We start from the raw sequence: 27,434 nt of genomic DNA, 5'->3' as shown, positions 1-27,434 counted from the left end.
AAAGCAAGCCCGAGAGACGTTCAGCATGTCGGTGCATTGCCCTCAACAGCAGTAAGTGCTTTAGGTGTTTTACCACACCCACTGTTGGCCGCACTGTAAAAGCAAATATTAATCAGTGACTTTAAGCTTCTTTCCTTAAACAAATGGTTTGGCATCTTTCTTGCCAGGAGTTGTTTGGTAAATTTGAACCGACAGGCAAGGGAGAAACGGGTCGCCTTAGACAGTCTGGCAATAACAAAATCTGTTTATCAGTTCCTCTAAAGCTTACCAATTAACACATTATGCCTTGTTTGTTTAATCCAAAAACCAAAGTGCAAAAACGACACGTGGTTTTATGCCAGGCTGCGTTCTGGAACATTTCTTGGATGGCTTCAGTAACTTTCTGGAGGCTTTTTCTTCTTTTTAAACTGAGCCTAACCAAACAAATAATAGTAACATTTGGGCACATACACCTGTTGAGATTAAATTTAAAAAAGAAAAAGAAAAAAAAAAGCTTTAGATTTGCAGGTAGTTAAGCTATTTCTGCATGTTTGGTCATGACGCTAAGGTGGATTCTGTTGGCAACTTCATCTTCAGTCATACACTCAATTTAATGCTTTACAAAAAAGAGCTAATAACCATATTACTCCAAAGTCTCCAACTAATCCTTGGAAATCTACCACAGCGAGACCACAGCACTACAGAAATCCAGTCAAGATAAATTTTATATAAAACAGTTTATTGATTTATCAACAACTGTCAGCTGTACAGTCCTTATGGATGATGCCACATGTATGCTACACAGTCTTAACTTGTGTTTATGATGAGACCATTCCCGTCTATGAGAAGATTGTAGTGAATATTATGAAATACTGAAGAAAGCAAAGAATACACCCAAAATGTCGAATGTGGTAATGGCGTTGCCTGCGTCCTTTATGAGTAACCAAGTCTTGCGTATCAGTCACAGGCTCGCAAACACAAGCGGCAATAACGATCTCTAATAGACTGATGGCTAAACTTTGCAGAGTGGAGCAAAGGTTTCATACAGTGGTTGAGTCAACAGAGTGAGCTCAAGTCACAGCTGCTTCTCTGTAAAACCCATCAATCCGACAGTTGATATAAATCCATTTTGATGTTATAGACAGGAGCCAGGGTTCAGTGAAAGGTCTTCATTTCAAAGCTGAAATTCTGCTGATCAGGGTCAAAAGGGTAAACATAACTGGAAACCATGATTTTTTTCCTCCCTACAGAAAAAAAAAGCCTTTCCAGAATTCTCGACTGCAAAAATCCATGGGACAAATGTCTGTGATACAGCAAATAGCGAAGAAAAAAAAAGCCTTTGTCAGGGAGAAAAAAACAAAAACAAATTAGATTTCCGAAAAGGTCATTTTGGACAAGGAACATGGAAAAAAAAAAAAAAAAAGCCGAGGAGGGGGAAAAAACTGAAATAGAATATCCTCTTACAAAGTCCTAATCTAATTTCCATCCCCGGAGGGGACAGAAAATCACGGAGAGAACAAGAAAGAACCATCACAAGCGTAACTGGACACCAAAATATAAATCTATAAAAGGCCTTTTATTACTCCATTATGTACACTTTTCACAGGACCTCCAAGGAGAAGCTCCAGAGCGAAGCGCCGCTTCTACTTGTGTCATGGAACTTTATCTCCACATTAAAAAGGACGAATAAAAAAAGAAATATCCAACAAACAGAAACAGCAAGACATTATTTTCTTCTTGGTGCCTTGGGAAACTGCACTCGCTGTACAAGTGTTAGTTGTATGAGTGAGGAAGGGCAGAGCCGAAGGACACAGCATCCAGTGCCACAATAACACCACCATCCATTTTCGTCTGGCACTGCCAAACTTCCTGCCCATCCACCTTGGAGCTGCAGGCAACATCCATGCTGTCTGTGTGAGGGAAGGAGGATGGAGGAAGTGTCTACTGTTCCTGAGCATGAGCATGCTCCGATCCAAAGCAGTCTCTTCTAATAGATCACTTCATACACAGTGGCCTTCTTGTCACCAGAGCCTGTCACGATGTACTTGTCGTCTGCAGAAATGTCACAGCTCAGGACAGATGAGGACTCCTTGGACTGTTTAAAGAAAAGCAAACACACACACACAAAAAACACTTTAATCTTGGAGGCAGTTAAACTTAAATGTTGCTGAGTAAGTTAAGTGGTGAAAATTAGCTGACTTCATGGCAAGATTAGATTGCACTGACATCAACTTCTGGCCTGACGGCCTCAAAAAGGCGTCTTTGTCAGGTCAATAATTCAGGTTCAGTTTTCACTGATAGGATAGTCCTGTCAGACAGCGGTCGTTTTGCCCTTCCTCTTAGAGATCTGTGTGTACGTTTGGCCTGGCTACAGACAGAGTCCATTGATCTGCATACCTGGAATATGCTGGCGCCATAAGGAGTCCTCCAAGCATTCAACAGATTGTCCTTCCCGGTGCTTACGAACCATTTACCTGCAAAGACAACAAAAGTGCCATCAGGACACTTTTCACTAACAAGTAATAGGAAAAGTACCTACAAATGAAGAGTAGCCTTGAGATGACAACAAGCATTTACGCTATTTTAAAAAAGGCACTAATAAGGACCGGCAAAGGGCTCTTCACAGTTAAATACGGTCAGCTTTATCTGATGCTCTTTTTGTGTGTTTGTTCATACCGCAGTAGGCAAACTTGAGGGAAAGGACACAGCTTTCGTGCAGGTGGAGCTGATACTTGTCAGGCTTTGAATGGTGGAGCACTTCCACGTTGCTGCTCTCCATTCCCACAGCAAGCCACTCGCCAGTCGGACAGTAGCCCAAAGAAAAGATCTGGAGATCAAACAGGACAGTAATTACAGACAGTTCTTCGGCCGAAAGGAAAACAGACTCCAGGTTTGGCCCCTTGCATTATGCAGCGTTGTACCTGTGAAGTGAAGTCGTGCTGCTGCAGCTGTCGACCCTCTCTCAAATCCCAGGAGCGAACAGTGTTATCGAGACCACCTGTCCACAGCTTAGTGCCATCATGGGATATGTCAATACAGCTAGCACCATCCGTATGACCTTGAAACTGCCTAAAATCAAAATCGGAAGGCATACAGACAGTTATTGACATTATCTTTTAAATTGACTCAAGCCCCACATACTGGAAATAAAGTTTTGTTTCCGACCTAACGAGAGTCTGGTTATGCAGGTCCCAAACGGCAATGTTTCCATCACTGCAGCACGAGAAGCAGACTTTGGCATCAGGGCTGATGGCCAAGGCGTAGCACGCCGGGGCTGAGGAGGTGAGCTCAGCTTTGATCCGCGGTGTCTGGGAGGCCAGATCCCAGATGGTCAGTGTGCTGGCCTCGCCTCCGACAATCAATGTGCGACCATCAGGCAGTAGCTTACAGGAGCGGATGTAGTTATCCCTGTTCTGTTGCACCGAGGACAAAGCAAATCAATACATGTTCAAGGCAGTGGAGCTAGGGAGAGCTTTAGAAACAAACAAATCATGGGCGGAGGATAAAAAACGTCCTGTCATAACAAATAAACCAAAGATTGAACCTCAAACCTAATCTGAACTATGTGAATAAGTGTTTGGCTTGTTAATTTTTTTCTAGTGTTGAATGAAATAACATGTGTGTAAACATTAAGAAAAGCTGATGAGGTCCTCACCAAACAGTCCAGCTGGGACACGGGGCTCTTGCTGCCTGGTTGGCTCATGTCCCAGATTTTGACACAGCCTTTGCCACCAGTGTAAACGTGACGTGTGGGGTTGCTAATGGTGACAGCACAGACCACCTCGCCATGGCTCAGTGTGTTGATCTGACGGGCGTGGCGTGGAATACCGGGACCAATGAGGGCGTCGGGTGGGAAGGGCACAGGCTGCATTTGACCATCTGCGCTGACATGGAAGGAGTACGCTCTGAAGGAAAAGACACGTGCCTGTCAGTATTTGATATCAGCTGTGTTACAAAAAAATTGATCTGCAACATATCTAGGGAGACACTTACGGTTTTCCGCCAGAAATAGATGTGAGGCTGGCTGGGAGGCCCGGGGCTCTCATGTGGGTGTGAGGATCAAACCCCTAAAAGATGATATGGGAATGTTTGACTAACATACTCAACTGTTATCAGAGTAAAATCCCTCATTGCATCCTGTACATGACTTTTAGATGATCCAAAACTACAGAAAAGGAAAGGGAAAGCCTTTACCATGGGAGTGCGTCCATAGGCTGCTGCTGCTGCAGCGCTCATCTGAGGGGAGATGTGCAGACCAGCATACACCCCAGGGCTAGTCAGGCCTCCGTTCATTTCATGATGGCCCATCATAGCAAAGGGGGTAGGATAGGACCCTGCAATGGATAGAGGTGTGCGCAAAGCTGGGGCTGCTGTAGACAAAGACAGGAGATGGAGATCGGTTTGTGGCCTAACAGTTTTGCAAAGAATGGAAAAAAAAGATCATCTCAGTTTCTGTAAAGTGAAGAGAATGGTACCAACCGAGAGCTTCCATGCCTGGTGGCTTGCCCAGGATGGGTCTGAGCCCAGGAGTGGAGCTGGTGCCAGGGGTGGGGGCATCGTTTCGGGGGGTGGGGGTGTTGGATTTGAGACCAGGCGTGGAGGATTTGTCATTCTGTCAAGGGAACGAGAGAGCAAGCACAATCACAATCCCGGAAACCAGGCACTGTGCACTGACAATTTGAAAGCAAACTGAACTTAATCCAATCTAATTCTGACAACCCTCATAGTCCTGCAGAGCCATAAACTGCTATTTATTCTAAAACCTATTATGGTCACAATGGAGATGGGGACGTTTTTATCCCCTTACTGCTTTGGCTTTAATCTTTTAGTGAGGCAGAGGGAAAAATCCTGGAATAGTTAAATACATTGAGCTATTAACAGAGAAGACCTGACTGATCCTGATGCGGGACAATATTATCCCTGACGTTTAGTCATGCACTTAAAGCACAGACAGCCACTGCTAATCCACTGCAGAAAACGTCCTAGATCTATTTGCACATGTCCCTTTGGTCTCTCGGCAATTGTCATTTAAAACCCTTTCTGTCCCAGTTTGTCCACAACTCTTTTGATGTCTTACATGACTGAGCTCCTTAGCCTTGGAGGAAGGGGTGCTTCCAGATGACGCCACTGATGCGGGGCTGTTGGGTGTGTCTTTCTTTGGGGGGCGGGGCTTGTCAATACCATTTTCAGGTGGTGAGTGGGCTGGGCTTGCCCTTGGAGTGGCAGGATCCTGGAGAAACACACCAGTAATATTTACATAAGAGCAATGTCACATCAATGTGCTACGAACAATTGCTGTGCAGCTCACCTCATTGGACACATCGACCACCAAGTCGTCGCTTTTCTCTCCGTCACTGTCCTGTAACAATAATTAGTAATCATTTAACTTAACACACACAGATGGGTAAAAATTAAAGCACAGACTCCAGGGATGTTGTTCTCTGGTCTAAACTTCATTAGTTTTTTTAATTAAATTGTGAACCTAAAGCAATTTTTTAAGTCACCATTCATAAGCATATTTCCCCGACATGCTGAACTACTCCTTCAGGGACTTACATATCTACTCATGCTGTCCTTCTCCTCCACTTTGCGTTTCTTAGAATCCAAGCTGTAGTCTGAGGAGCTGCGATGCTTCTCACTGGCTGTGCGTAAGCTTTCTGATGGGGATATTGAGTTATTCTGCAAAAGGGGAAAAACCAAACATGCTTTATTACCATTTTGTCTTCCTTCTGTAAGAGAGCGCAGCAAGTCACTCATCCATTACAAATTCACAGAGAACACACTGTGCCAATCCAAACACTAAAAATGCCTTATTCACACAATGATGGATACGGCGGACTCTTAAAATGCAGCTGTAGGCCAGCTCCAAACAGTACCCTGACACCAGCCAAGCACACAAGCCTGTCCCTGGCTACACAACAGAATGGGCTGTTATCTGAACTGAATGGAGGAGGGCTTGTTTTCCGAGCTGGGCTCCCTCCTCCTCATAACTGGACAACAAACAGCCTCACAGGGACATGAGCAGTGTGTTGTAGCTGAACAGAGGGCCTTTTCTCCAGAGTCAGTCAGGCTGAGCGTGAGAGAGAGAGAGAGAGAGAGATAGAGATAGGAGGAGAGAAAAACGAAAGTAAAGCGAGAGAGAGGGGGGAGAGAACCTATATGTTTTGGGTGCTGGGCATTGATTGCCGTAGTGCGCTTGGGCACCATGTCAGCTGAGGCTTTGAGCTCAGATAAAGAAAGAGAATCTATATCCTGCCAGTGGGCACGGCAGCGTGGGACTGACTGGTGCTTCTTCATGGAGCCTGCCCACACAAGCTGGGACAGCTCACTCTAAACGCCAAAAGAATGGGAGGCTTTAGGCAGGTGTCCAGCAGCTTTCACAGGAGTTTGCCACTTGCCTGTAAACTGCCAAGTTCTCCCGATTCTCTCTGTCCCTCATCTGAGGACCAAAGCGAAAACATGGACTAAGTCAGCGGCGACTCAGAGAAGTGAACAATGGCTGATGGACTAGCAGTCTGGGCAAAAAGCCACTGTCTGCATAATGGCTGACCTTTAAAGAGATGCTTAGCGTGACTCATTAGCCAAAGTCACCATTCTACTATCAGATGACCAGGGACGAGAGCACAGAAACAAAACAGGCCCGCTAATCGCCCCAGGACTTCCATTTCTTCAGACATGACTGCACCCATTCAGCTGGCCCGGTCTACAGAAACACAATCTCACAGGCCCATCACAAGCCATCATAGATCGCAGCATTTCAAATATAACGTTTTAGCAGGCCCAGCCAGACGAGGTGGAGAAGAAGAAAAAAAAAGAAAAGAAAAACAAAACAACACTCCATTTGTGTTCATAAATATTCATCACATGCCAAGAAGAAGAAGAGAGAGAGCTGGTAAACAAGGGAGACAGTAGAAGGGATCAAATAAATCCTTTAAGAAGGGGAAGTCCAAGCCTTTCTTTAATTGTGATGAAATTACAAGGCTTCTAATCTCTCTCACATGATACCAGTCATTTCCCCTTCTGGATTAAACACACACGATTTATATTCCAGACCTCATTTTCCATTAATCATTTTATTGAACTCAGATTACACCGCATGAAATCAGTATATGCATGCACTGATGGAAGGCTCTACTTGACACTTGCAGCGCAGATGAAAATGTGATGAATTACAAAAAAGCAAAACGAGTGCGGCTCGGGAAACTTACCGTGCTCTCTGTGTCGCAGACATCACGGTGGCGTCCGAGGTAAAGATGAAACCAAGCGGAGCAAAGAGAAAAACAAGTCACTTAGCACATCATAACAGATGCTTCTAGCTGAATGTGTGACAATCAACTGCAGGGCACAAGGCCCCTCTTATCGGCGTGTATTGGAGCTGCTGAATAGCTTATGCAGTCATGGGCTGGGAATGTACCAGCTCATTACCCAGACAGAATGTGAACAGACAGGATGTGCTCCTCACCTAAGGACCCTATGATTGTGAGAGTGAGAAGCACTCAGCACTAAATTGGTTTATGTCAGTTTAACATCTTTTCAGAACTGCTAAAATTAATATGCCTTTTGATTCTCGCAAATAATAACTAGCTAACAAAGCTACGGGGCCGAGCTCTTCTTCTCACCTCGGTGTTCGAGATCATGGTGGTTCTTTTCATCCTTTACTGGGAGGTGGGCTTGGCTCCCCAGAGCTCCTAGCGCCAGCAGCCCTGATCCGGAGCCCGTCACAGGGGGGATGCCAGGGGGCTGCAGGCCCGAGGGGTGAGGCGGCAACTGGACTGGAGGCCCATGGGCAGCATGGGAGAGGTGCTGTGCCTGGAGCTGCTGCTGCTGTAAGGTGACAGGGAGATAGACAGACAGACAACAAATGGGTTGGAGGGAAAGGGCGAGGAGAAACCACCAACTAAGCACGAGGCTAAACCCCAGATGATATTAGCACATTCACACGTCTATTACTGTCAGGAACACACAGCAATCCCCCTCAGTGCTATTTCCATACCAGGCCAGGGTGGCATAAGCCCTAGATCTGTGCTGAGGCGAGTAAAACCTATAACTGCCTGACCGCTCTCAGCATGTGTAACACACGAGGCAGAGGTGCTCAAGTTATCGAAATAACCCACTAATCGCAGTGTATTATTGAAAACAACTGAAATATTTTTCATTCTACTTTATCCAACAGGGAAAAAAGTCTGCTTCAGCCACATCTTAAAAGAGAAAATCATTATGCTTAAAGGTAAACTGGCACATATTCTACTGCAACAACACAACTCCTGTGCCTCTGTGATTTAAGCGATCAGAATACAAAACTCTGTGGAAATCTGTCTGTGGGCTAAACAATACCCGCTTTTCAAACACATCCAGTGTCTGTTTACTGATCTCATAGTCACATTTCTGGATTGACGGAACATGAATCATTTGCGCACCCAAACTTTAAGAGACTGCGGGAACACAGAGTGCTAGAAGCTGGCACGCCTTCCCTCTCACTCTGAGTCTTTGAGTGTGTTTCTGAGTGTGTGTCTGGAAGGCTGCTGCGGGAGCGAGGACCAGGGGTCCCATGCTGGCACTCAGTCAACCCTCCAATACTCAGCATCAATATTTGAAAGGCACAGGGAAATAGATGGGAGTTAAAAGGCACTCAGCATGGAAGTAAGCAGTTTAAAGCAAGGTTAAATAATACTTAGCTGAGACACCAATAAAAACATCAGCAATTTATTACCCGTATACGAGCCAGCTGAATAATTCAGATGCTGTTACAGCACACTCCTCTCTCTTTTTACAAGACGGATTTCAATCAGTGGCCATTTATGGCCATTTCAGGAATATTAGAATCTTTGTAATGACCAGGGAGGTAGTGTGACGCATAGAAGACGGTGGTGGGCAGGCCTAACGCATAATTAAAAATACATTAACTCAGCAGGAACTCCTAAATTCTGTAGCAGGAATACAAAATACTTAGTGCTTAAATATGTCCTTAGAAATATAATCCACATTGTTCTTTTGTTTTTCTGTTGTAGAAGTAGAGAGGACTAGCATGACTAATAGTTAACTTTTTAACTTGCAACCTTGTGCTTTGTTACATGGGGCAGATGTCAATCCAATTACAAAACGTACCCAAGACAGACACAGCTCTCTCTCTCTCTCCGTGTCTGTCTGGGAGCCTAAGAGAGCGAGTGTGTTATAATATTGTGTCCATGAGGGAAATTAAGGAGCCAGTTCATTGGCAGGGGAGAGCCATCCTTGCTCATTGTGTTTAATGAGGCACTGATGGGTAATAAGCATGGCTGATCAGCAACAGCCCTCATTACAGGGGCCATAAATGAAGACAATAATAAATAAATAAAGGAGTCTGGCCTATTTTCTCTAATTTAATATTCTAAGATAAAGACCTACTCTTTGCTCCTTTTTCCTCTAACTGAGTGTAGTTTAAAATGCCTTGTTTATGACGCGGATATTTTGGGTATTTTCTAATCTGCCAGAAAACACTGCTTGTCAGGTTCATCTCAACACATGCAGCTGCCCCAGTTTCATTCTATTAATGGCCCTCAGCTCCATCAATAAGACATGCAGCTGGCTCCTGGATGCTTCCTGTCTACCTGGCACGCTCTTTCACCTTGCTTTACAAAATACATGAGGATTTTGGCATGCCTACAGAGCTTCTTCTTAATGAATAACTAATGGCAAGGTATTCGTAAAACATACAGTGGTTACATTTCCTCCTCCTCTGACGTGAGCGACCTGAGTGACCCGGGTGGGAGCCTTACTGTTTCATAAAAACTGTCCTGGTTCCCACAAAAGACCACAAACTAAAACTCTGAGCTTGTCAGATAGCTCATAAAATGTTTTCTTAATGCTTTGAAAGCCCAACAAGGCACAGTCAGATGATGAAAAATACAAATTCAAATGTACAACATCCTAGTACTGTGATGCTCCAAATGTGAAAATCATATAGAACACAAAAAGCCCCACTAGTGAAATCTCCTATTCTTAGGAACTACTGCAGCAGCTGCTCTTCCACAAACTGTAATAAAGCATCCATTTCAGTCCAACAGAGGAGTAACAAACAGTTTTCCATCACCTCAAGACACCCACTCAGGCAAATTCTAGGGAGCAATTATCCAGGAACAAAAGGTCACCAAGGGGGTTATTAATTGAATTCCAATATGTGCTTCCAGTCATCAAGTGAGCCTTTAGGCTAGTCTTCTGTGCATGCCGGAGAGTCTACAGTAGTCACAAGATCACAGACAGTTTGAGCTTTCTATCACAGGTGAAACCAATCACTTTCATTATAGCACGCCAGGGTCAGCACAGCTGATCAATGAGGAGCAGATGGCGTTTGGAAGCCACGATGAATGCAGCGGATTACAGCTCGCTGCCGTGGCGTGAAAAGAACTGTGCAGCGGAGCCGTGGTGGCTGACGACTGTCTGTGCTGTCTCAGTTAGCTTGCAGTGTTGGCTGTGTTTAGTTCACCCTCAGCCTTTTAATTCCCACAGCAATCCAGGTCAACTGTGAGAGATGAGGCTCCTCATTAAAACCTTAGCCAATTAAAGCAATACGAGCTGCGAAGGGGGATCTCGAGAGCTCTCAGGCTCGCATTTATCAACACACAACAAGGCATTGAAGATGCCACCGAGGCCAAAGCTAAAGCATTGCATGAGTCTTTTTTTGGTTTGTTTTTGGGGTGTAGTTGCCAATATTAATAGTTTCGTTTGAATTTAATAGTGAAAAATAAGTCATGAAATGAAAAAAAAATAGTGATGACACATTTGATTTAAAAAGAGGCAAATCTGCACTATAAGTGTAGCAAGTGGTGTATTACAATGTGTTCACTCAACAGTTCAGACTACTCGGTATATGAATTTGATGTGAAGGTTTGCCCCTACCCAAGGTCAAATAAAGGAATAAAAGGGGGTATACACACGGTGAGAGGCAGATTGGGAAGTCCACGTACCCCGATGATGGCATTCAGCTCAGTCATAGTCACCTGCTTAGCCCTCTCTACTGCCTGAGCAACCTGCTGTTGGTGCTGTGGACAGACATTTGCAAAAGATTATTTATCACACATCCACACTTGCTCATCTATGAATTTCACAGTTTTTTTCCAAAGCAACACTAAAATTATAAAGGTGAGATAAAATGCTCTTAACCACAATTATTCCCAAAAGCAAGGAGTATTATCTTAAGGGTACAGGCAACAATAAGTGGCGTTGCTTTAGTAGTAAACTGTGACACCATTTGGAAACCGGGCTCAAAACTCACCTCTTGTGACAGGAAAGGCATAATTTGAGCTAAAATTGCGTTGAGCCGTTTGGCAATCTCCGTCTGGAAAACAAAGAAAGGGGAGCAAAATGAGACGGTAAAGTATGAAAGAGACAGTGACTTCATATAACCCCGCCTTTAATGTTTACACCGATTAAGTCAATTACTGCGGCAATCAGAACTGCTTGACTCAACATCCTCTAAACAGCGTGATATTGACATTTGAAATATTTAAAACATTAGGAGAGCCCAGGGGGATGGAGCACAGCTGTGCTAAGAGTGCACTCCATGCTAAACGGATATGAGCAGGCAGAGTGCTGCTGTGTTGAGAGGATCCTCTCTCACTCTGCCCTTCTTCCCCTCATCTGCGAATGTGCTGTCCTGCAGTTAACCTCAGAGTTAAACCACACAACCACACCCCAGGAAGGAAGGCCTACTAACTACAGCGCATTGTTTACTTACATGTAACGGTGTGGGGAATTTACATTAACAATTAGGACTGCAGAGAATGCAAAGACAAACGGTAATAACATTGTAGGGGAGACACCTTCAATCAATACCATTAAGCAAGCAGCCTGTGTCGTAAGTGGCGTTTGCTAAAGCTACAGCTTTAGCCCAAGCCGTTTCTCACTGCAATCAAGCACCCAGCCCACCAACCTCATAGCCTCCCAACATCCACGACGCCCTGCCTCCATTCTTCTGCTTGTCTACCAACTGCCATGGCAACGGCTGCAGCCCTATCTTGCTGGGATCATTATGCAAATGGCACCTCTGCTTGACCGTAACAGGCTTTAAAATCATATTACGTGCTTGGAGGCAGGTCATTAAATTGAATTTTCAGCCTGTCGATCACATGAACGTACCAAATGAATGGTGGATAAAAAGAGCAGTAGGAGGAGGTGTGCGGGGAAAGATCGGGGGCGGGGGGCTATGCTCCACGCCCCCCACCCCCTCCAGTCTCCTGTAAAAACACTGCACAGCCGGCCTGCTCTGCCTCTCTTTCTCCTTCCAGGGAAAGGAGATGAGACTTTCAGGTTCAAGCTCTGCACTGGGAGCAGAAAAATAACAGCGCCAAAGCTACATCATCTTTGGAATTTATGAGCCGCAGTTCAACCCAGGGCCACTGCAGAACACAAACACATCACAGGGATTTTCTCTGATTTTTCATTTGGAGCAGCAGCACACACAATGTACTTTGCAGACCGCTAGCTTATTTATTACACATGGCAGAAATGCCAGGCAGTTTTGGCAGCCAGACATATTACCTCTAAGCAGAGCCAGAGAGATTGGAGAGTAATGTCCAACAGAACGAGACCTGCTGACCCAAGCTGCAACATGGATAGCCACTTAGCCAGTCAAGCCAGCAGGACAACCAACAACAAGCTGAAGATGCAATATCAGATGAAGCCGCGGATCAGATGCAATAATGCCAAACAAATATATGGTAGCATGTGTCACAGGAAGTACAATAGTCCAAAAGATAACAATGAATATAACTTGATTATTGCCCGCAGACAAAAAAAGAAAAAGAAAAAGAAAGAAAGAGACTGAACCGCGGTCCCCTTTGGCACACAATAAATGTGACCTACAGGTAATAAAGATAAATGTTTTACGAGCGCTGGTATTAATGCAACGTAGTAAGTGTTCTAGAAAGAGCTGAAGGAGCCCCACAGAAATGGTCGAAAAGCGACAGGACCCGTATAATCCATGTTTGTTCAGATAAGCCATGTAAATAGCAGTCGGACATTTGACAGGATTTGCAGAAAGGCCTTGAGCGCACGGCCCATTCCTCTGTAGCTTAGTGTCATGGTGACAGCTGGCTGGGAAAGGTCAGGAGGTGGCTGCTCCACTCTGCCCTAAACAACTGGCAGTCTCTACACTCTCACAGCACAACATGCAAATACACGGAAAAGGCAACAACTCAACTCGCCACTGCTGTCAAAATAGATACGGTGCAGAGCTGGGAGGATTTCTTTTTTTTTCCCCTGCCGGCAGATAAAAATTGGGCTGTTGTCACTTTAAGCAGATGACAGCTTGGCCCTTGAGAGGCTGGCTTTGCACTGCCGCTACACAATTACAGGTACTCGGACCTGTGTAGCACCACTTTAAGAGCACTCTCGGGCTGGCTTGTCAATGGTGTGCAGAGAGGTATTCGCCTGTTGCTATCAGCAATGGGAAAATGGACTCGAGACACTGATGAGTATTAAATGTAGAGCGAAAACAAGTGGTGGCTCTGGTCACATGATCCATCTATAAACAATACTTGACTAGTCCCATTTAGAGGCTCGGCAATTTTGACAGCGTTGCCTCATGTCAGGTTTTCAGAGTAAGAAGAAAAACATCAGAGTTTGTTTAAGCCAAAAAATGATGCTTCCACTAAACCAGTCTTTGATAAAGAAGTGTAGTGAGTCCAGAATTAGTTTCTAATTGGCATTTAAAGTTATTGGTATTGATTTGAAAAATGCTGAAAAGCTGCATAAATGAATACGTGAGTCACTACTGTGATTAGTCTTGTCAGCTGCAGCAGTCGAGCTGTGTTTTTTTTTTTCTAAACAAAGCATGACACAATCTAAAAAACAATAAACTTATTCTAACAAAAACAGCATAAGAACATAACCGTTGTTGTTACGCCACATCTTAAAGTACAGTCAAGTAACTTTTCTGCTTATGTAAGTGAAACTGACACCCAACAGTTCACACCCTGAAATTATTACACTGCAGTCCAGTCCCACATGACAGATTGGGGATATGGAAGTACTGATGGCTTGGAGAGCCACAGTTCCTCCAACCACTTTTCACTGCACGCCTCTTTTGTATGAAGACTGCAGACAGCCTGTTGGCTGACCAAGTTTGCTTTGGCGCTTGCCACGGCAGATACTTTGCTACTTAGCAAATGATTCCTGCAGACATGGCTGCGTTACGGCCGTAGGTAACGACCTAATCTGATTGAATCTTAGCACCATACAAGCCCCAAACCCCATGCAGCTCTTGGAAAACAAGCACCATATGAAGATAATTACCAGCTGACATCATGCAGCAGAAATTAGCAGTTTGCATCGACAAACTGACATGGCTGATAGAGAGGGATCAGATAACACCACCAACGTCAGTCTAAGCTTTGCCCGTGTACGCATTCTGAAATGTGAATTATGTCCCTGCACAGTAATGAAAAAGGCACAGTTAGAGGAATGAATTTCCTCACCATGGAATAAATCTCCTGGCAGGAAAATAATATGCCTGTGTGCATCCAATAATCCATCCCAACCCTGCCTGTTAACCGCTCCCCATCTTCTCCTCCTCCCCTGCCTGAGCTGTAAGCTGGGGGAGCTGCATGGACGGGGCCCACACTGTTTGCTCACAAACACGCCGTTCAGCAGGTTAGGGCCCCACTGATGAATTATTCAAGCGCTTCCATCAGCTCTGTTGAGGTTTCTGATAAAAGTCAGGCGCTAAAATGGATCAGTCGATTAACCTGTTTACACAGAGCTGGGCTGTTGCCCCGCCTCCAGCTCTATTCTCCAACTTGTCTCCTGATACCATCCCCCCCACCTCTCTCCTCTGGTTGGCGATAAGTGCCTGACAGAAGCTATCAGAAGGGCCTGAGCCCTGACAGACATGTGGAAGTGTGACACACAGCACAGACACTGATGGATCGCCCTAACACGCCAACCCACCGTGTCGCCAACGCTGTCATTATAACCAAGCCAGGCAGTCGCAGGGGGGCGCGGGAACATAGACAATGAAATGTCACTCATTCACACAATCTCTATCACTTCAGTGCGATTTATCTGCGGAGACATACAAGATAGGATCTTCTGATAAAGATAAGACCACAAAGAAGTGACTAAAGGACTTTTGCTCTGCTGGTGTAATTACTTTATCCTGAAAAAAAGAAATACTGACCTATCAGAGGGCCTCTCTTTTTAATCATTAAGTCAAAAGGCTAAGCCTGCCAAAGTCTACCTTTAATCTTATCAGAAAGCTGAGTCAAATCCCGGATGCACAGCATATGCAAATTTCCAATAACGGCTCACAGCACTTGTACAAGCTGTGGCAGAAGTTTGGGGTTGTGTTGTTGTTTGTGTGCAGTGGATCTGCCTGTTTTCAGACCATTACTGATGCTCAGTTCAGCTCACAGCCTGTAAGTGGCTCCGCCTGGATCTGACATCCCCTGACACCGTGGAAAACCAATGAGCTGAAAAATATGAGCAGCACTGTGATACGTACCTGCTTGTGCATCTCAATGTTCAGCCCGTAGGACATCTCGTAATACTGAAATGAAAGCAGGGATTTAATTGTGGTTAGTGACGTCAGCGCAGTTACAAGATCTGATGATATTTATTACGTGTAACAACAGGCGAGTGTTTTTGCGCTCTACACTCATGAGACTGGCGTAACCTCAATGTAATTATCGCTGCGGTGATTACATCACGGTCAGGGTTTGAACACTATAACGCCTATATAAAAAGTGTTTTTACAGGAAAAGGAGATACGTTATAAGATCAGATAACAAAAGGATTTCTTTGAGCAGCTCAGAGTGAATAGCCAATAAATCAATGCTTCGCTGTTTGCAGTGTGGGCAGAAAAGAGAGGGTTAGAGTTATTGATCAGCTTAAGCCCTCAGATCCCTGTGATGTTTGTTTACTTAGAGTAACGCAGTTGCTCAACACTTATTTCCAGCCAGGTCAGTCTGTCTGGCTGAAATGTAATCCGCCGAGCCCACAAGTGGCAGCCGGAGCAGAAATGGCTTTCCAGTCAGCGTCTATTTGATGAGGCCAATGCATTATTCAGTCCATTAGCTTCTTCGAAAATTACTCTCAAACAAGAGAGCCATTCTGTCTGAGATCAGAGCCCCACAGCCATGGCGTAACCTGACACCGAGCGCTGGCTGTGGGATACTTCCCAACATGTTTACCTAACCTCCTGCTTGTCAGGCCGACATGCTGTTTTCCTCTGAGCAAAAAAAAAAGTTTAATTTAAGGCTGCATGCATTGGTTTAAATAATTCCCAGTGTGTTTACCTGGGATAGCCTTCTTAGTGTGTCATGTCTGAGCTAATTTTTGCGTCAGGGGCACACCTATGTTTTTCTAAAAGGCTACTTTAAAAAAAAAAAAAAAAAAAGCAAGCTAATGATTAAGGTTTACAAAGAAGCTGAGTATAAAGGAGACTGCAGTGTGCTCCACGTCCTCCATTTTGTTTACTGTGGTGTATTTTCCCACACGCTGCTCTGGGCCTCCGCCCTCAGCTCACACCTAATTTATGGCCATGCATATGTCTGAGCGTGGAGTCTCCTAGGAGAATAATCAGATCAGCACACACAGAGGGCAACACTGCAGCCGACCCTTGGAGATCAGGGGCATGCTATAATGGAGCGGCAGCCCACTGCCGGCCGCCTGTCAGGAAGCGCTCCTCTGTAACAACCTGCTACATCAACCCCCACGGGGGGGCTTTCACAGGCCTGTACCTGCCACTCAGCCCGCCCTAACAACCACATAGGTGATCACAATAGCCCCGTCTCACTCCACCCCAACTAGATCTTCAACAAGCCGTGCAATCTGGAAACTATAATTGCTTTCAATTGTAACACAATCTTACCATGACATAGTGGCGCTGCATCTCTGTCTTCTCATTGGCCAGTTTGTCATACTCCACCTTAAGACTTAAAATAGGAGACCAGGTGTCATTTTCAAGCGTCTGTGGCACTTCAATCACTCAGTCACACTTAACCACTTAACAGAGATGTGCACAGGATAAAAACGGGGATGCTTTTAAAAAAAACAAACATATATGCTCCTACAGAAGTCAACAGTCAAATATTAGCGTTAACCTCAAAATCCAATAGAGTAAATGTTGACACTGCCATGCTTTGAGTATAATCATTACCTGTGATACTGGGCTTGGAGGAATTGAAATTCATCTTTAATCCTGTCACAAGACTCTGCTACGGTGAATTTGAAGCCAGGCTGGCCAGGCTGATGTGGAGCCTGAAAGACAAGAAAAGAAAAGAAAAGTGGTTGTAAAAAAAAAAGAAAAAAAAAAAGAGAGAGACAGAGAAAGTTTTATTCTGCATTGTGACCTGCTAAGGAGAGCTGAACAGTTCACACATTTAGACTCAGGCTTTTAGGATAACATCTCCTCTGCGGGAAGACATTACCACAAGGTGGGTCTGATTCACACCTCCAGGGGGTAATAACACATTAGCTTTCACACCAAATATGAAATGTAATTTCAAAAAAGAAATTCAAATCACCACCACCACTACCACCACCTGTCTTCACGTTCAGACACAGTCATATGCAAGTGTCTGGCTGAGTAAATATCTCCAGGCATACAAACAATCTGCATCCATTTAGTACTGACTGCATATTCCGATGAAGCATAAATGCACTGTAATGAAACCCATACAGAAATCTGATGACCTGCATTAAGAGCGGAAAACGCTTTGCAGGGCATGTTTCAGGAGAACGTGGGGGAGGACACGGCACAGGCAGGAACCATACACCAGCACCAGTGTTTTGTAATAAATATGCAATCTTCTCTAAGTATAGGTGAAGCGAGTCTTACCGGATGTCGGCCTTGTGGATACATCTTGAAATGTATCCTTTGTTTATCCCTCCAGTGTACAGGTCCTTTGGCAAAACGGGTGAAATTTGCTCACAGCCACACCAGTCTCAGCAGACAGGGCCGAGGGGAGTGAGGGAGGGGGGAGGCAGGGGATGAGGAGAGGGGGGGGAGGGAGGTCGTGAAAATCCTGTGTTGAGAAATGACGCGGTTTAATCTATAACCGTAAAAATAAAATAATAAAAAAAAACAAAAAACACACACATACACTTTACACTGTTTACCAATAAGTAAGTAGTCACCACAGCACACTAGTCCCAGTTACCGCAGCAGTTCGAGCCGAGTCAAGGAAGCAGCACAACAGTCGAGCGCTTCTGTCTTCTTGATGACCTTATTCGGTCAGTGGTCAGACTCGATATCCTAACAAATCTCAACGTGCAGTTTAACATGATGCCAACACGTAGACGAGGTTGGAGAAGCCACATATCCGCCGTGCAATTTTAATGCTCAGATCCGTTTCGTTCTTTAATAAAAATAATAATAATAAAAGAAAAAAAAAGAACGGAAACTGACTGCTGTTTGTGAAATGACCACCACCGCCCCCTCACCCGGTCCGTAGGACGTCTACAGGCAGGCCATAAGCGACAGCCGCTGGCTTGCACCTACTGTTTGACTCCCGCTCAGAGTCGTGGAAGCGGGGTCGAGCGTACGCCCAAAAATTAGAAAAAAAACTAAGAAAGAAATCAACAGCTCTTGTAAATACGTACCCGTGCGTGAGTCCGAAGCGTCCGTCCGACTTCTGCTCCCGAAGAAAATACTGAGCAGGCTATAATTCATGCGTTTAATCCCTCCTAATGTAAGCCTGGTGGACGCAGTTTTCGTCAAGCATCCTCTCTCCCTCGCTCTCTCCAGAACGCACCCAGCCGGGCTGGGAGAAAATTTTTTAGTGCGGTCGGGCTCGATTAAACTATACTTTATTCTTCAACCGCGAACCTCCGAGGAATGTGCGCCTTCTGCGGCTGGTTAATCCCACAAAGAAGAAGAAGAAAAAAATAAATAAATATGCTTCCAAAATCTGTCTTCCGACTCGAAGAGGTTGGAGATTCTTTAAAAGCGTAACATGGTACTCTCCACAATCTCGCGTTTCCCCCAGTTGTCCAGCTTACCCCGGTTGCCACACACAGGCAGCAGGGCTGAACTGCCGTGAAAGCGCCTATCTGTCCAATCGCATTACTCGGAAGGAATACGGCCACATCTGCCTATCGGAGAGCGACGGCCCCCACGTGGGGTGCAACGGTACATGACATCATCCCGCGGATCCACAAGGCATCATCCGTCCGTCCCACCGTGTACAACAGCAACAACAGCAGGCATTGATGTGCCGACGATGATATCCAAATTTGACAGAGACAGCACAAATTCCACATCCGCGCTTCATTAGGGTGTTTTCCTCCCCCCCCCTCACTGTGTGTGCGCGCCTCCGACATAAGATGATGAATTTTTTTTGAGGGGGTAAGACCACCAGCGGGACGGGGGAGGAGGAGGGGTGGGGGTGTACGGTGAATTTTTATCCCCACACTCAGAAAAACGGATGAGGGGAGTGCTTCTTGTAAAACGTGGTTACAAAATACGAAGAAATGCTAACACGAAATATACAAAGTAGCGGGCAAAACCAGAAATATCCGGGTTTAACCCCCCCTCCCTCTCGCCACCACTATCACTACCTCTTCCTACACGCACAGCGTGAAGGGCACAATATAATGACCAATCGATCGACGACACCCACCAAAATTGAAGCCACGGGAGCGTCTCGATATAATTTCTCGTAAGTGTTTCGAGATTCTTGAACAACATACCCGCTCGTCTACCTATCAGCATTTGGATGATAGTTGCTCAGCGGGGGAAGAGGAGATGATTGCCTTTGTGTGATATGAACATCAGCCATGTCTGAGCGCTGCCTCTGCGCCTTGTTTTGAAGGTTCGGCTCTGCCCCCACGTGGGACTCCTCTGCGGCTTTAAGGCCTCTCGTCCAATGGCCGCGCGGCGCACTTACTCGCCGGCTTCCTATTGGCCCGCCGGCGCCGAGCCTGTCATTCACGCGGCAGCGTTGTCAATCAATACCACGCGGGGTCAAGCGCTGACAAATGCCTGTGCTCCTCGGTCCTCTGCCTGTGAATAGAGCCTGGAATGGCTGCTTAATTAGCTTCGAATGGCTTTTCTCTCCAGTTCAAACAATCTGTTACCACCACGTGGTAATGAGAGCCTACATTAAACAAAGGAAGAAAGGAAGCATGCAAACAGTTGTAACATTACAACCTGTAGTTTTCCTTTACATATGGGCCTATGTAACTAGCAGACAAAAGGCTCTTGTTTACCTTTATCACAGAGGCCAATCCACTTGTTCTAACATTAGACATGATATTAAAGTTGTGTTGTATAGATATGTGTTTTGCTTTCACAAGGCAGAAATGTGACACTTGACTGCTTGTGTATATGTAGCTACTAACTATGTGTGTTTCTCGGTTGTGAAACAAAAGAGGCAACACCACATCCATACAGCTGCAAATGAAAATCACATTATCTCTGATCTTTCTAAAGTGCTACATGCATTCAAAGATGCTAAATTAGCAACAGATGCGTGTGAAATCTTCACACATATTCAAGATGTAATTGTGTATAATAGTGGGGAGTTAAATTATGGTTATAACATATCTGGTAAAGCCTTGCAGTAAGTGACTTAAATACAACCAGCCATGCTTCACTTTGGGGAAAGCTGAGGTCATTATGTCACCTTAAGGTCTGAGATTGCCCAGCAGTCGTCTTACTTGTCATTCTTGTCAGCCTCCTTGAGGATGTGGGATAACTGTGTTATTTCCAAAAGTATGGGGGCAATCTGTGAGAAACTCAAGCACTCACAAGAGCTGGCGGGCTAATCTCACCCAGGCACCCCCTCATGCTTTTCAATAGAGAGTGCTTGGATTAAAGGCAACAAAAGGCTGGGCCCAAACCCCAGGGAGAACGGTGGTGGTGGTGGGGGCTCTCCACCCACCGAGACCCCCACACTGTTTATTTACATGGAAACCCCAGCCTCGGTGAAACTCCCACCCTGAGGCATTACACACGGGCCTATTTGCAGAGGTGGCTCTAATTCTTGACAGAGCGGGGATTGTCCTCACTCCAGCCACTTTGAACTTACTAGCGACTCACTTTCCACATGGCTCAGATACAGCCAGTGAGCAAATATTTTGCTTCTTCCACAGAACAATTTCCTTGGGGTCATATTGTTCAAAGGTAGCTATGCCTGTCACACTCTGCTTGGATTTTTGTGTGGAAAATAAGGTTGAGCACAGAGGTTGAAATCACGCCTTTTGCAGCCAGAGAACGAGGCAAAGATCGACATTACAGTGGAACTATTTATCATAAACCTATATTGGATGTATTTGTAGATTACACAGTCTTGGCTCATTAATGTGACTTGCAGTTAATAAGCGACTTGGCCATTTTTCTCTCTTGTGGAAGCTCGCTTTCCTGTTCACGGAGCAGAAAATGAGGGCCCTGATACTGCAAATGCTGGGTGTTTGTTGCAGTGGCTTACACTTCAGGGAACTGGCATGTTGTTTGTATGGAGACATGCAGACGTACATACCGCACGTTCACAAACAAACACACGCACGCGCTATGTATCGCAACCACGTCATTCACAGGCAGGAGGCAGAAATTCAGAAAAACACGCACACACGCATTCCATGCAACAAAGAGCCTACAGTGTGTGGTGGAGAGATGAATTGCCTGCACTGTATTATCAGGATGACTCATCAGACAGTAATCAATGAAAACAGGATGAAAGTCTTATCAAAGGAGAAAAATGCAGACATGAAATGTGTCTCAAAACAAAAAGAGGCTTTTGGCAGGAATCCGGTGCTGTACATAGCCCTCGGCTCGGGAGGGGTGGGACATAACCAAGCAATACTCCGAAATTAATATTCCCTGCAATCATCAACTCTCAATGATAAGCACACAAAGCAACAACAATGCACACACAACCAGCAGTTTAAAAAGTCAGCTCTCTGAGCAAATGCATTAAACTGTGGACCCACTTGTAGTTTGAAACATCTGTGGACTGAACACATTTTTCTTTAAGAACATACTTTCATTTCTATTGGGTTTTCAAATCTGGATACAAATGAAGTAAGTTTTTCAGTGATGGGGGAAATGTAAATCTGTCTCCTAGCCTTTCTTTTATTCTGCAAAGATAGGTCAATATAACAAATCCCCTTATAGCATCAAGGCCGTTGCTCTTTTCCAGTAGGATCAGCTTCACACTAATTTCCTGTTAGAGCAGACAACTGAAAAGAAATTGCCAAACATATTTTACCGTTGGAGTTTTTTCCCCCCTCCTTAACACGACTTAATAAAAATCTCTTTAAAATTCACACGTTATTAACACACTAAAATTAGACAGTGTAGAGCAAACGATTATCATTATTAAACGATATGTATGCAGCTCATCCGCCAAGGTTATTACGTGATAACAGGATCCTTCAATTTTAGAACGACTTCTTTCACATTCACTTTGTTCAAGTAAAACCTTTTTGTTTCTAGACAACACCTTAATGTTTTAAACTGCTAACATCATGCATATTAAATATAGTCCAAAAATAAGTACGTGAAACCAAACCACAGCAATGTGTTTTCATTTGGCTTTGTCAGACTGTCAGAAAAGTAGTTGAGGGAATTGATGGGACATTGTTCACACCCAGAGAGCCACAGTGCTCTTAAAAAACAGCCTGAGGGTAACAATAAATCTGTCTTCACAATTTATTGATGTTTGTTAATCTATTCATCTCAGTTGCAACCATGACTCACTTGTTTTCAATTAAAGTTGTGTCATATGTTGTGAAGACACTGATTATTCACTGGGTGCGCTTGGGACCTGAGCTAACGCAGAGGAAAGCTTCAGAAGTCCGTGCTCCGTGTTCCAAATGCTTCAGTGTTGAACCTGCGCTCATGGTTGAAAGCTCCATCCTCTTGCAGCCTCATGTATGCCCTGCTGTTGTTTTCTGATTGCTATGTCCACAACATAGTGCCGAGCTGGAGGACTGCCAGCTATATTTTTACCCACTTAAATACAGCAGCCTATTCTCAGAGAGGTGATGTTTGCAAACAGTAGCCTTTCTAAACTTTTTTTTTCCACTCCCACTCTTGACTCAGTATAATCAAGAATCAGAATGACTGAAGCGAGTGCTTGTTCAACAGAGCCTCAGCCCGGGACATTTTTAGCTGCATCACTTCTATTTTCATAACCAACTGCACATTACAACTAGTTGCAGGCAGCCAGTCTACATATTGAATTATTCCCAGCTGACAGTCTGCTTCTGTGTGTGCACTATGATCCAGACGTAAATACTTGGCAAAGTCAACATTAAACTGATCAGAGGATCAAGCTGTACCAGTTGATTGAGAGGACCTTGAGCTGTACAACAAAGATTTTGTTACTCTAATCCAGTTTTCTAAATTGTTAATAAGATTAATTTTTTTTGGTGGGGGGCTAAATTCAGTTATGGGTCATGATTACATTCACATGGCATGGGAATGACTTCACATGACTGTCTTGAAAAAAAATTGTTGTCAAGGTAACAGGCCATGCAAGAGGCGTCTGAACATTACATCCACTTATATAAAATGGTGATGTACAAAGGGCAACACCTCAGCAGTGAGAGATGTGATGAAGCACAGCTGAATTTATCACCGAGGGTAATGAATAGTAAGCAGACCACTTTAACTAGCTCCATAATGACAATGTGAGCTGTGTAGTATCTCAGAAATCTTCTTATGAGACCGCAAGCTTCTGTCATAATATACTGCATTTCACCACTTCTGCCTCACTGAGGAGCTTTTCATATTCTCTGGCACACAGTATTATAGCTCTACTCCTCCATGCCAAATTGACTCCACAAGTGCTCCTGTACCTGCTGACTGACACATGCTCACTGAAAATGATTCCTTCACCAGGGGCCAGCATTGCTGCTTGCTCTGGAGGGGCGCTTGATTCCATTATTAAGTTGAAAAAGGGAGACAGAGTGGAAGGATAGGGAGAGAGAGAGAAAGAAAAAAAATCCCAGCTCAACTGGGTCTAGAAGAATAATAGAGAGCTGAGGAAGTTATCAGGATAGAGGAGAGTAAGGCTGCTGTCTGACAGCAGATCAGAGCGCTCCTCCAGCTGGAACCCCTGCTCACGAGTCCAGCAGAGCAGCTCCCAGCAGTCGACCGGCATGATGAGCTATGCTGTGCGGGACAGGTCAGAACAGTAGCACCTATCCAGCCTATATCACAGTCAGTGGTGGCAAAAAAAGAAAGAAAAAATGTAGGTTAAAGAAAAAAAAATCACTAAGGCCTTTGCACTTTATTTCAGAGTTCCTATCTTCCTGCTTTCTAATATTCATATCTTTACAGGCCTCATATCACTGCATAGTTTATAACAAGAAACACTAAATGCTATTGGCTCCTAAAACAAACCTGCCGGGTGCTGGTTAGCACTGTCACCTCACAACAAGAAGGTTCTAGGGTCAGACATCCTGGACAGTTGGAGCTTTTCTTTTTGTTTTTGTTACATACTTACCCAAGTTAAGGTTCAGATTACAATATGACATTGTTAGTCTGTAACACCAATAAAGCTTCATGCCAGTTTTTCCAATCAGACTGGTGACTGGTGAGATTTTCTGAAATAAACCTGGTTTATTTGACACAGTGTATCTTTTCTCTAGGTGTAGCACATTTCCTAATTCCTTTAGCCACCTGTCAGAAGTTGGAGGTAACTCAGACTTACAGAATTGCAGAATTTGTCATGCTAATACTGTTGATAAGAAAATGGCCTGAGCCTCTTAATGATGCATCGCACTGCTTGAATCTTTCTTTCTGTGTGAAGTTTGCATGTTCTCCCTGTGCCTTCATCACTGCGCTTGCTTCCTGTGAAACTCCAAATATGTGCCTGTTATTTAATTGGGAATTGGACCTGAGAGCAGATGGCTGTCTGTTTCTCTGTGTCACCCCTGTGATGGACTGACAAACCTTTCCAGGGATAACCCCTGCTCTTTCCCAATGTCAGCTGGTATAGGCTCCGACCCCCCAGTTAAGAAAAGGTATGTGTGGTTTCCAGAACACTGCTGTCAGCCTATTTATTTCCAACTTGTCCCCTAAACAAGGACAAAAAAGGGTTAAAGAATTATGGAGACAGAAGCCCTGAGAGAGAAAGCGAGACCAAATCAACAAATTAATGCCTGTCCTATGAGAGGCTAAGCCTCTTATTTTTATTTCAAATGAGGATAGAAATTGACTTCCTTATTAAATCTAATTATTAGCCAGTGCCCTCCAAAAGTCTTCTGAAATCGCCTGAAGCAGGCAGGCTATTAGCATAAACACCACCACTGGCAAGCTTAAAACAAATGGTATATTTAGTCAGTGTTAATGGGATTAAAGTGTGCTGGATTCAGGAGCAGTTCTGCTAACAGTGAGCATCACATCTTCATTATGGATGCCCTGACTTCTCCGTTCCCGCTCTTTGTTTGCGTTTCATTTCTCGCTGCTGTCTCTGCTCCTCTCAGTTATTCAACAGATTGTATTCAATCTTGATCCAAAAAAATCCCAGACAATCATAAATAATAAAGGATTACACCAATCTAAAAAAGCTGGTGGCTCGCCAGCGGCTATGCGCACACAGAGAAATAATTGTTGGCCATCTGTGCACCAGATTGGTAAGAGAAAGGGTAAACAAAGAGCACAGTGTACCTGCTAAAGCTTTCTCCTCTTTTTTCTCGCTCCCTTTAGCCAGAGAACATGAAAGGCTTTGATGACGCTCACCCCTGCAGAATCCACTGGCTCACTCCAAGAGATTTTTTGATTAGGGAGGTTTCAGTACCACAGACTGACAAGCCATGCCTGTCAGGAATCTAACAAGGCTTGAGGTTATCTCTCTATCAGCAGCCAAACAGTGCTGAAATGCAGCTCAGAGTCAGTCAAACAGAGTAAAGATGGAGGATAATTGACCAGGCAAATGATCACATTTACATGTCATACAAAAGCTCTCCAGAAAAGAGAGTGAAGTCATGAAAGCTTACCCTCTGCAGTCTCATAAATCACTCCTCTGTGGGCTGAGATTGGATTTACTGGCACAGTGTTACATCTACACTGCCAGAACCACTGTAAGGACTGCATAAACCTTCACAGAGCATTGCAGGTCTTTATTTTAGAAAATTGATCTCGGGTCAATCGATGCATTTTGATGCAAGCGGCAGAGCAATATGCATTAGATTTATGGGTCAGGGAATAAATCAATACGAGACAGATTCCACACTGGTTCCAGCGTCTGTTTAAAACCATGTCTGACTCCAATTAACAGTGTCGTGATTAAGACTCATTTGATATTAATCTTCAAATTTACTTTTTGGATAAAAACTGCCAAATTCAATTTTGCACATGAAACACATGTCACATCACAGCTGTCTCTAGCTTTTAGTAGGAAGCTAATAACAAAAGCCTGGGTTTGGCTTATTTTTGGCTTCAGTCTCTGCAGGGAGAGAAAAATGACCTTACGGCTTCCCATCCATCCCAACTGGAGGACCCTCATTATACTGCGAGATTTATGTATGTATATGCAGAGAGAGATAGATCCAGATGAATAGTGTGAGATTCTGGAGCAGGGAGGAGACAAAAAGATCGAGCGCAGTCATAATGAGCTGTGTTTATGTGCAGTGTTGCTTGGCCTGCTGACAACGGATAATGAAGTTACTGTTAGTGGGGGGATCTGCTGGCACTAATTAAACTTGCTGTCATTAGCAGTGTTGGAAAAAGGAGGTGTTGCAACAGAAATAGGAGGAGCAAACACAAGCATATGCATCACAGCAGCAGTAGCATGCACACAAACATATATACATATATGACAGGGTGGATTTGATAGTATTGTATCCCGGCAGGAGTGAACTCCACTCCTGACTTTGTATTTAAGTTTTATTTGAGGAATTAAATCCTCTTTAACTCAAACTCAACTGGGGCTTTTTTCTTTAGAAGAAATTTGTCTGCTCCTGTGGGAAAAGGTCGTGATGTTAGGATGGGAGGTATAGGATTTAAACATAATTTCCAGTAGTCTCTAAAGTGTCTGAAGAAATGAATTCACTGCTGTTTATAATCAACTGCAGATGCAGGAAATACTTTACACCTAAGAGAACCTTGCAGTGTGGACAGGCTAGCGCAGAAGCCACAACTCTGACATCTGGAAATGTTGCAGTCACCACTGAGCTGTTAGAAAGTGGGAGAGAAGCTCGATTGACTGTCGCAGAGTCGAAGTAGAGCTCAGTGTGTGCCATCTTAACCACAGCTCCATCGTAGCCTGTAATCCAGCTCACCACCAAAGCCACCGCTGTTGGCTGCTTGTGCAGACCAAGCTCCACTGTTTGTTTATGCAGCACGTAGACCCGGCCATTAAAAGTGGGAAGCCTGTCAAAAATAAAAAGAGACTTTTCATGTTTGAGGGCTGCAATTGTGGCTCTTGTGTGATGTTTTTTCTCCACACTGACCTACTGCTTTGAGGTCGGGAAGCCGCTTAACCCTGGCCTCTGGAGCCAGCCGATTGGCTGGGCCAAACACGGTA

General features: G+C 44.5%; 1 protein-coding gene across 3 annotated transcripts; it reads right to left on the bottom strand.

The window, feature by feature from the left end:
- Positions 1–697: 697 nt before the first annotated feature.
- tle3a (TLE family member 3, transcriptional corepressor a) lies at positions 698–19,280 on the bottom strand. Of its 3 annotated transcripts, none has more exons than XM_005730066.1 (21): positions 18,559–19,280; positions 17,795–17,981; positions 17,114–17,214; positions 16,826–16,889; positions 15,458–15,502; positions 11,231–11,293; positions 10,893–10,997; positions 7,599–7,803; positions 7,188–7,195; positions 5,536–5,658; positions 5,288–5,338; positions 5,057–5,209; positions 4,459–4,591; positions 4,174–4,349; positions 3,973–4,046; positions 3,635–3,884; positions 3,145–3,392; positions 2,901–3,048; positions 2,656–2,806; positions 2,377–2,453; positions 698–2,074 (listed from the first exon to the last, which is right to left on the bottom strand). In XM_005730066.1, the coding sequence occupies exons 2-21, from the start codon at positions 17,816–17,818 to the stop codon at positions 1,967–1,969; spliced, it is 2,307 nt and encodes a 768-aa protein (XP_005730123.1). In that variant the 5' UTR covers positions 17,819–17,981; positions 18,559–19,280; the 3' UTR covers positions 698–1,966. The 3 variants fall into 3 exon arrangements, with proteins under 3 accessions (XP_005730123.1, XP_013765539.1, XP_013765538.1); XM_013910085.1 differs by having other exon boundaries at positions 10,923–10,997; XM_013910084.1 differs by lacking the exon at positions 18,559–19,280 and adding an exon at positions 18,076–18,139.
- Between the last annotated feature and the right edge of the window lie 8,154 nt (positions 19,281–27,434).

Source organism: Pundamilia nyererei, unplaced genomic scaffold (genome assembly GCF_000239375.1).
Source record: "Pundamilia nyererei isolate P.nyererei 1_Seehausen unplaced genomic scaffold, PunNye1.0 scaffold00035, whole genome shotgun sequence".
NCBI lineage: Eukaryota > Metazoa > Chordata > Actinopteri > Cichliformes > Cichlidae > Pundamilia > Pundamilia nyererei.
Note: the sequence above shows the minus strand (reverse complement) of the source record. Positions and strands in the feature narration are given on the sequence as shown.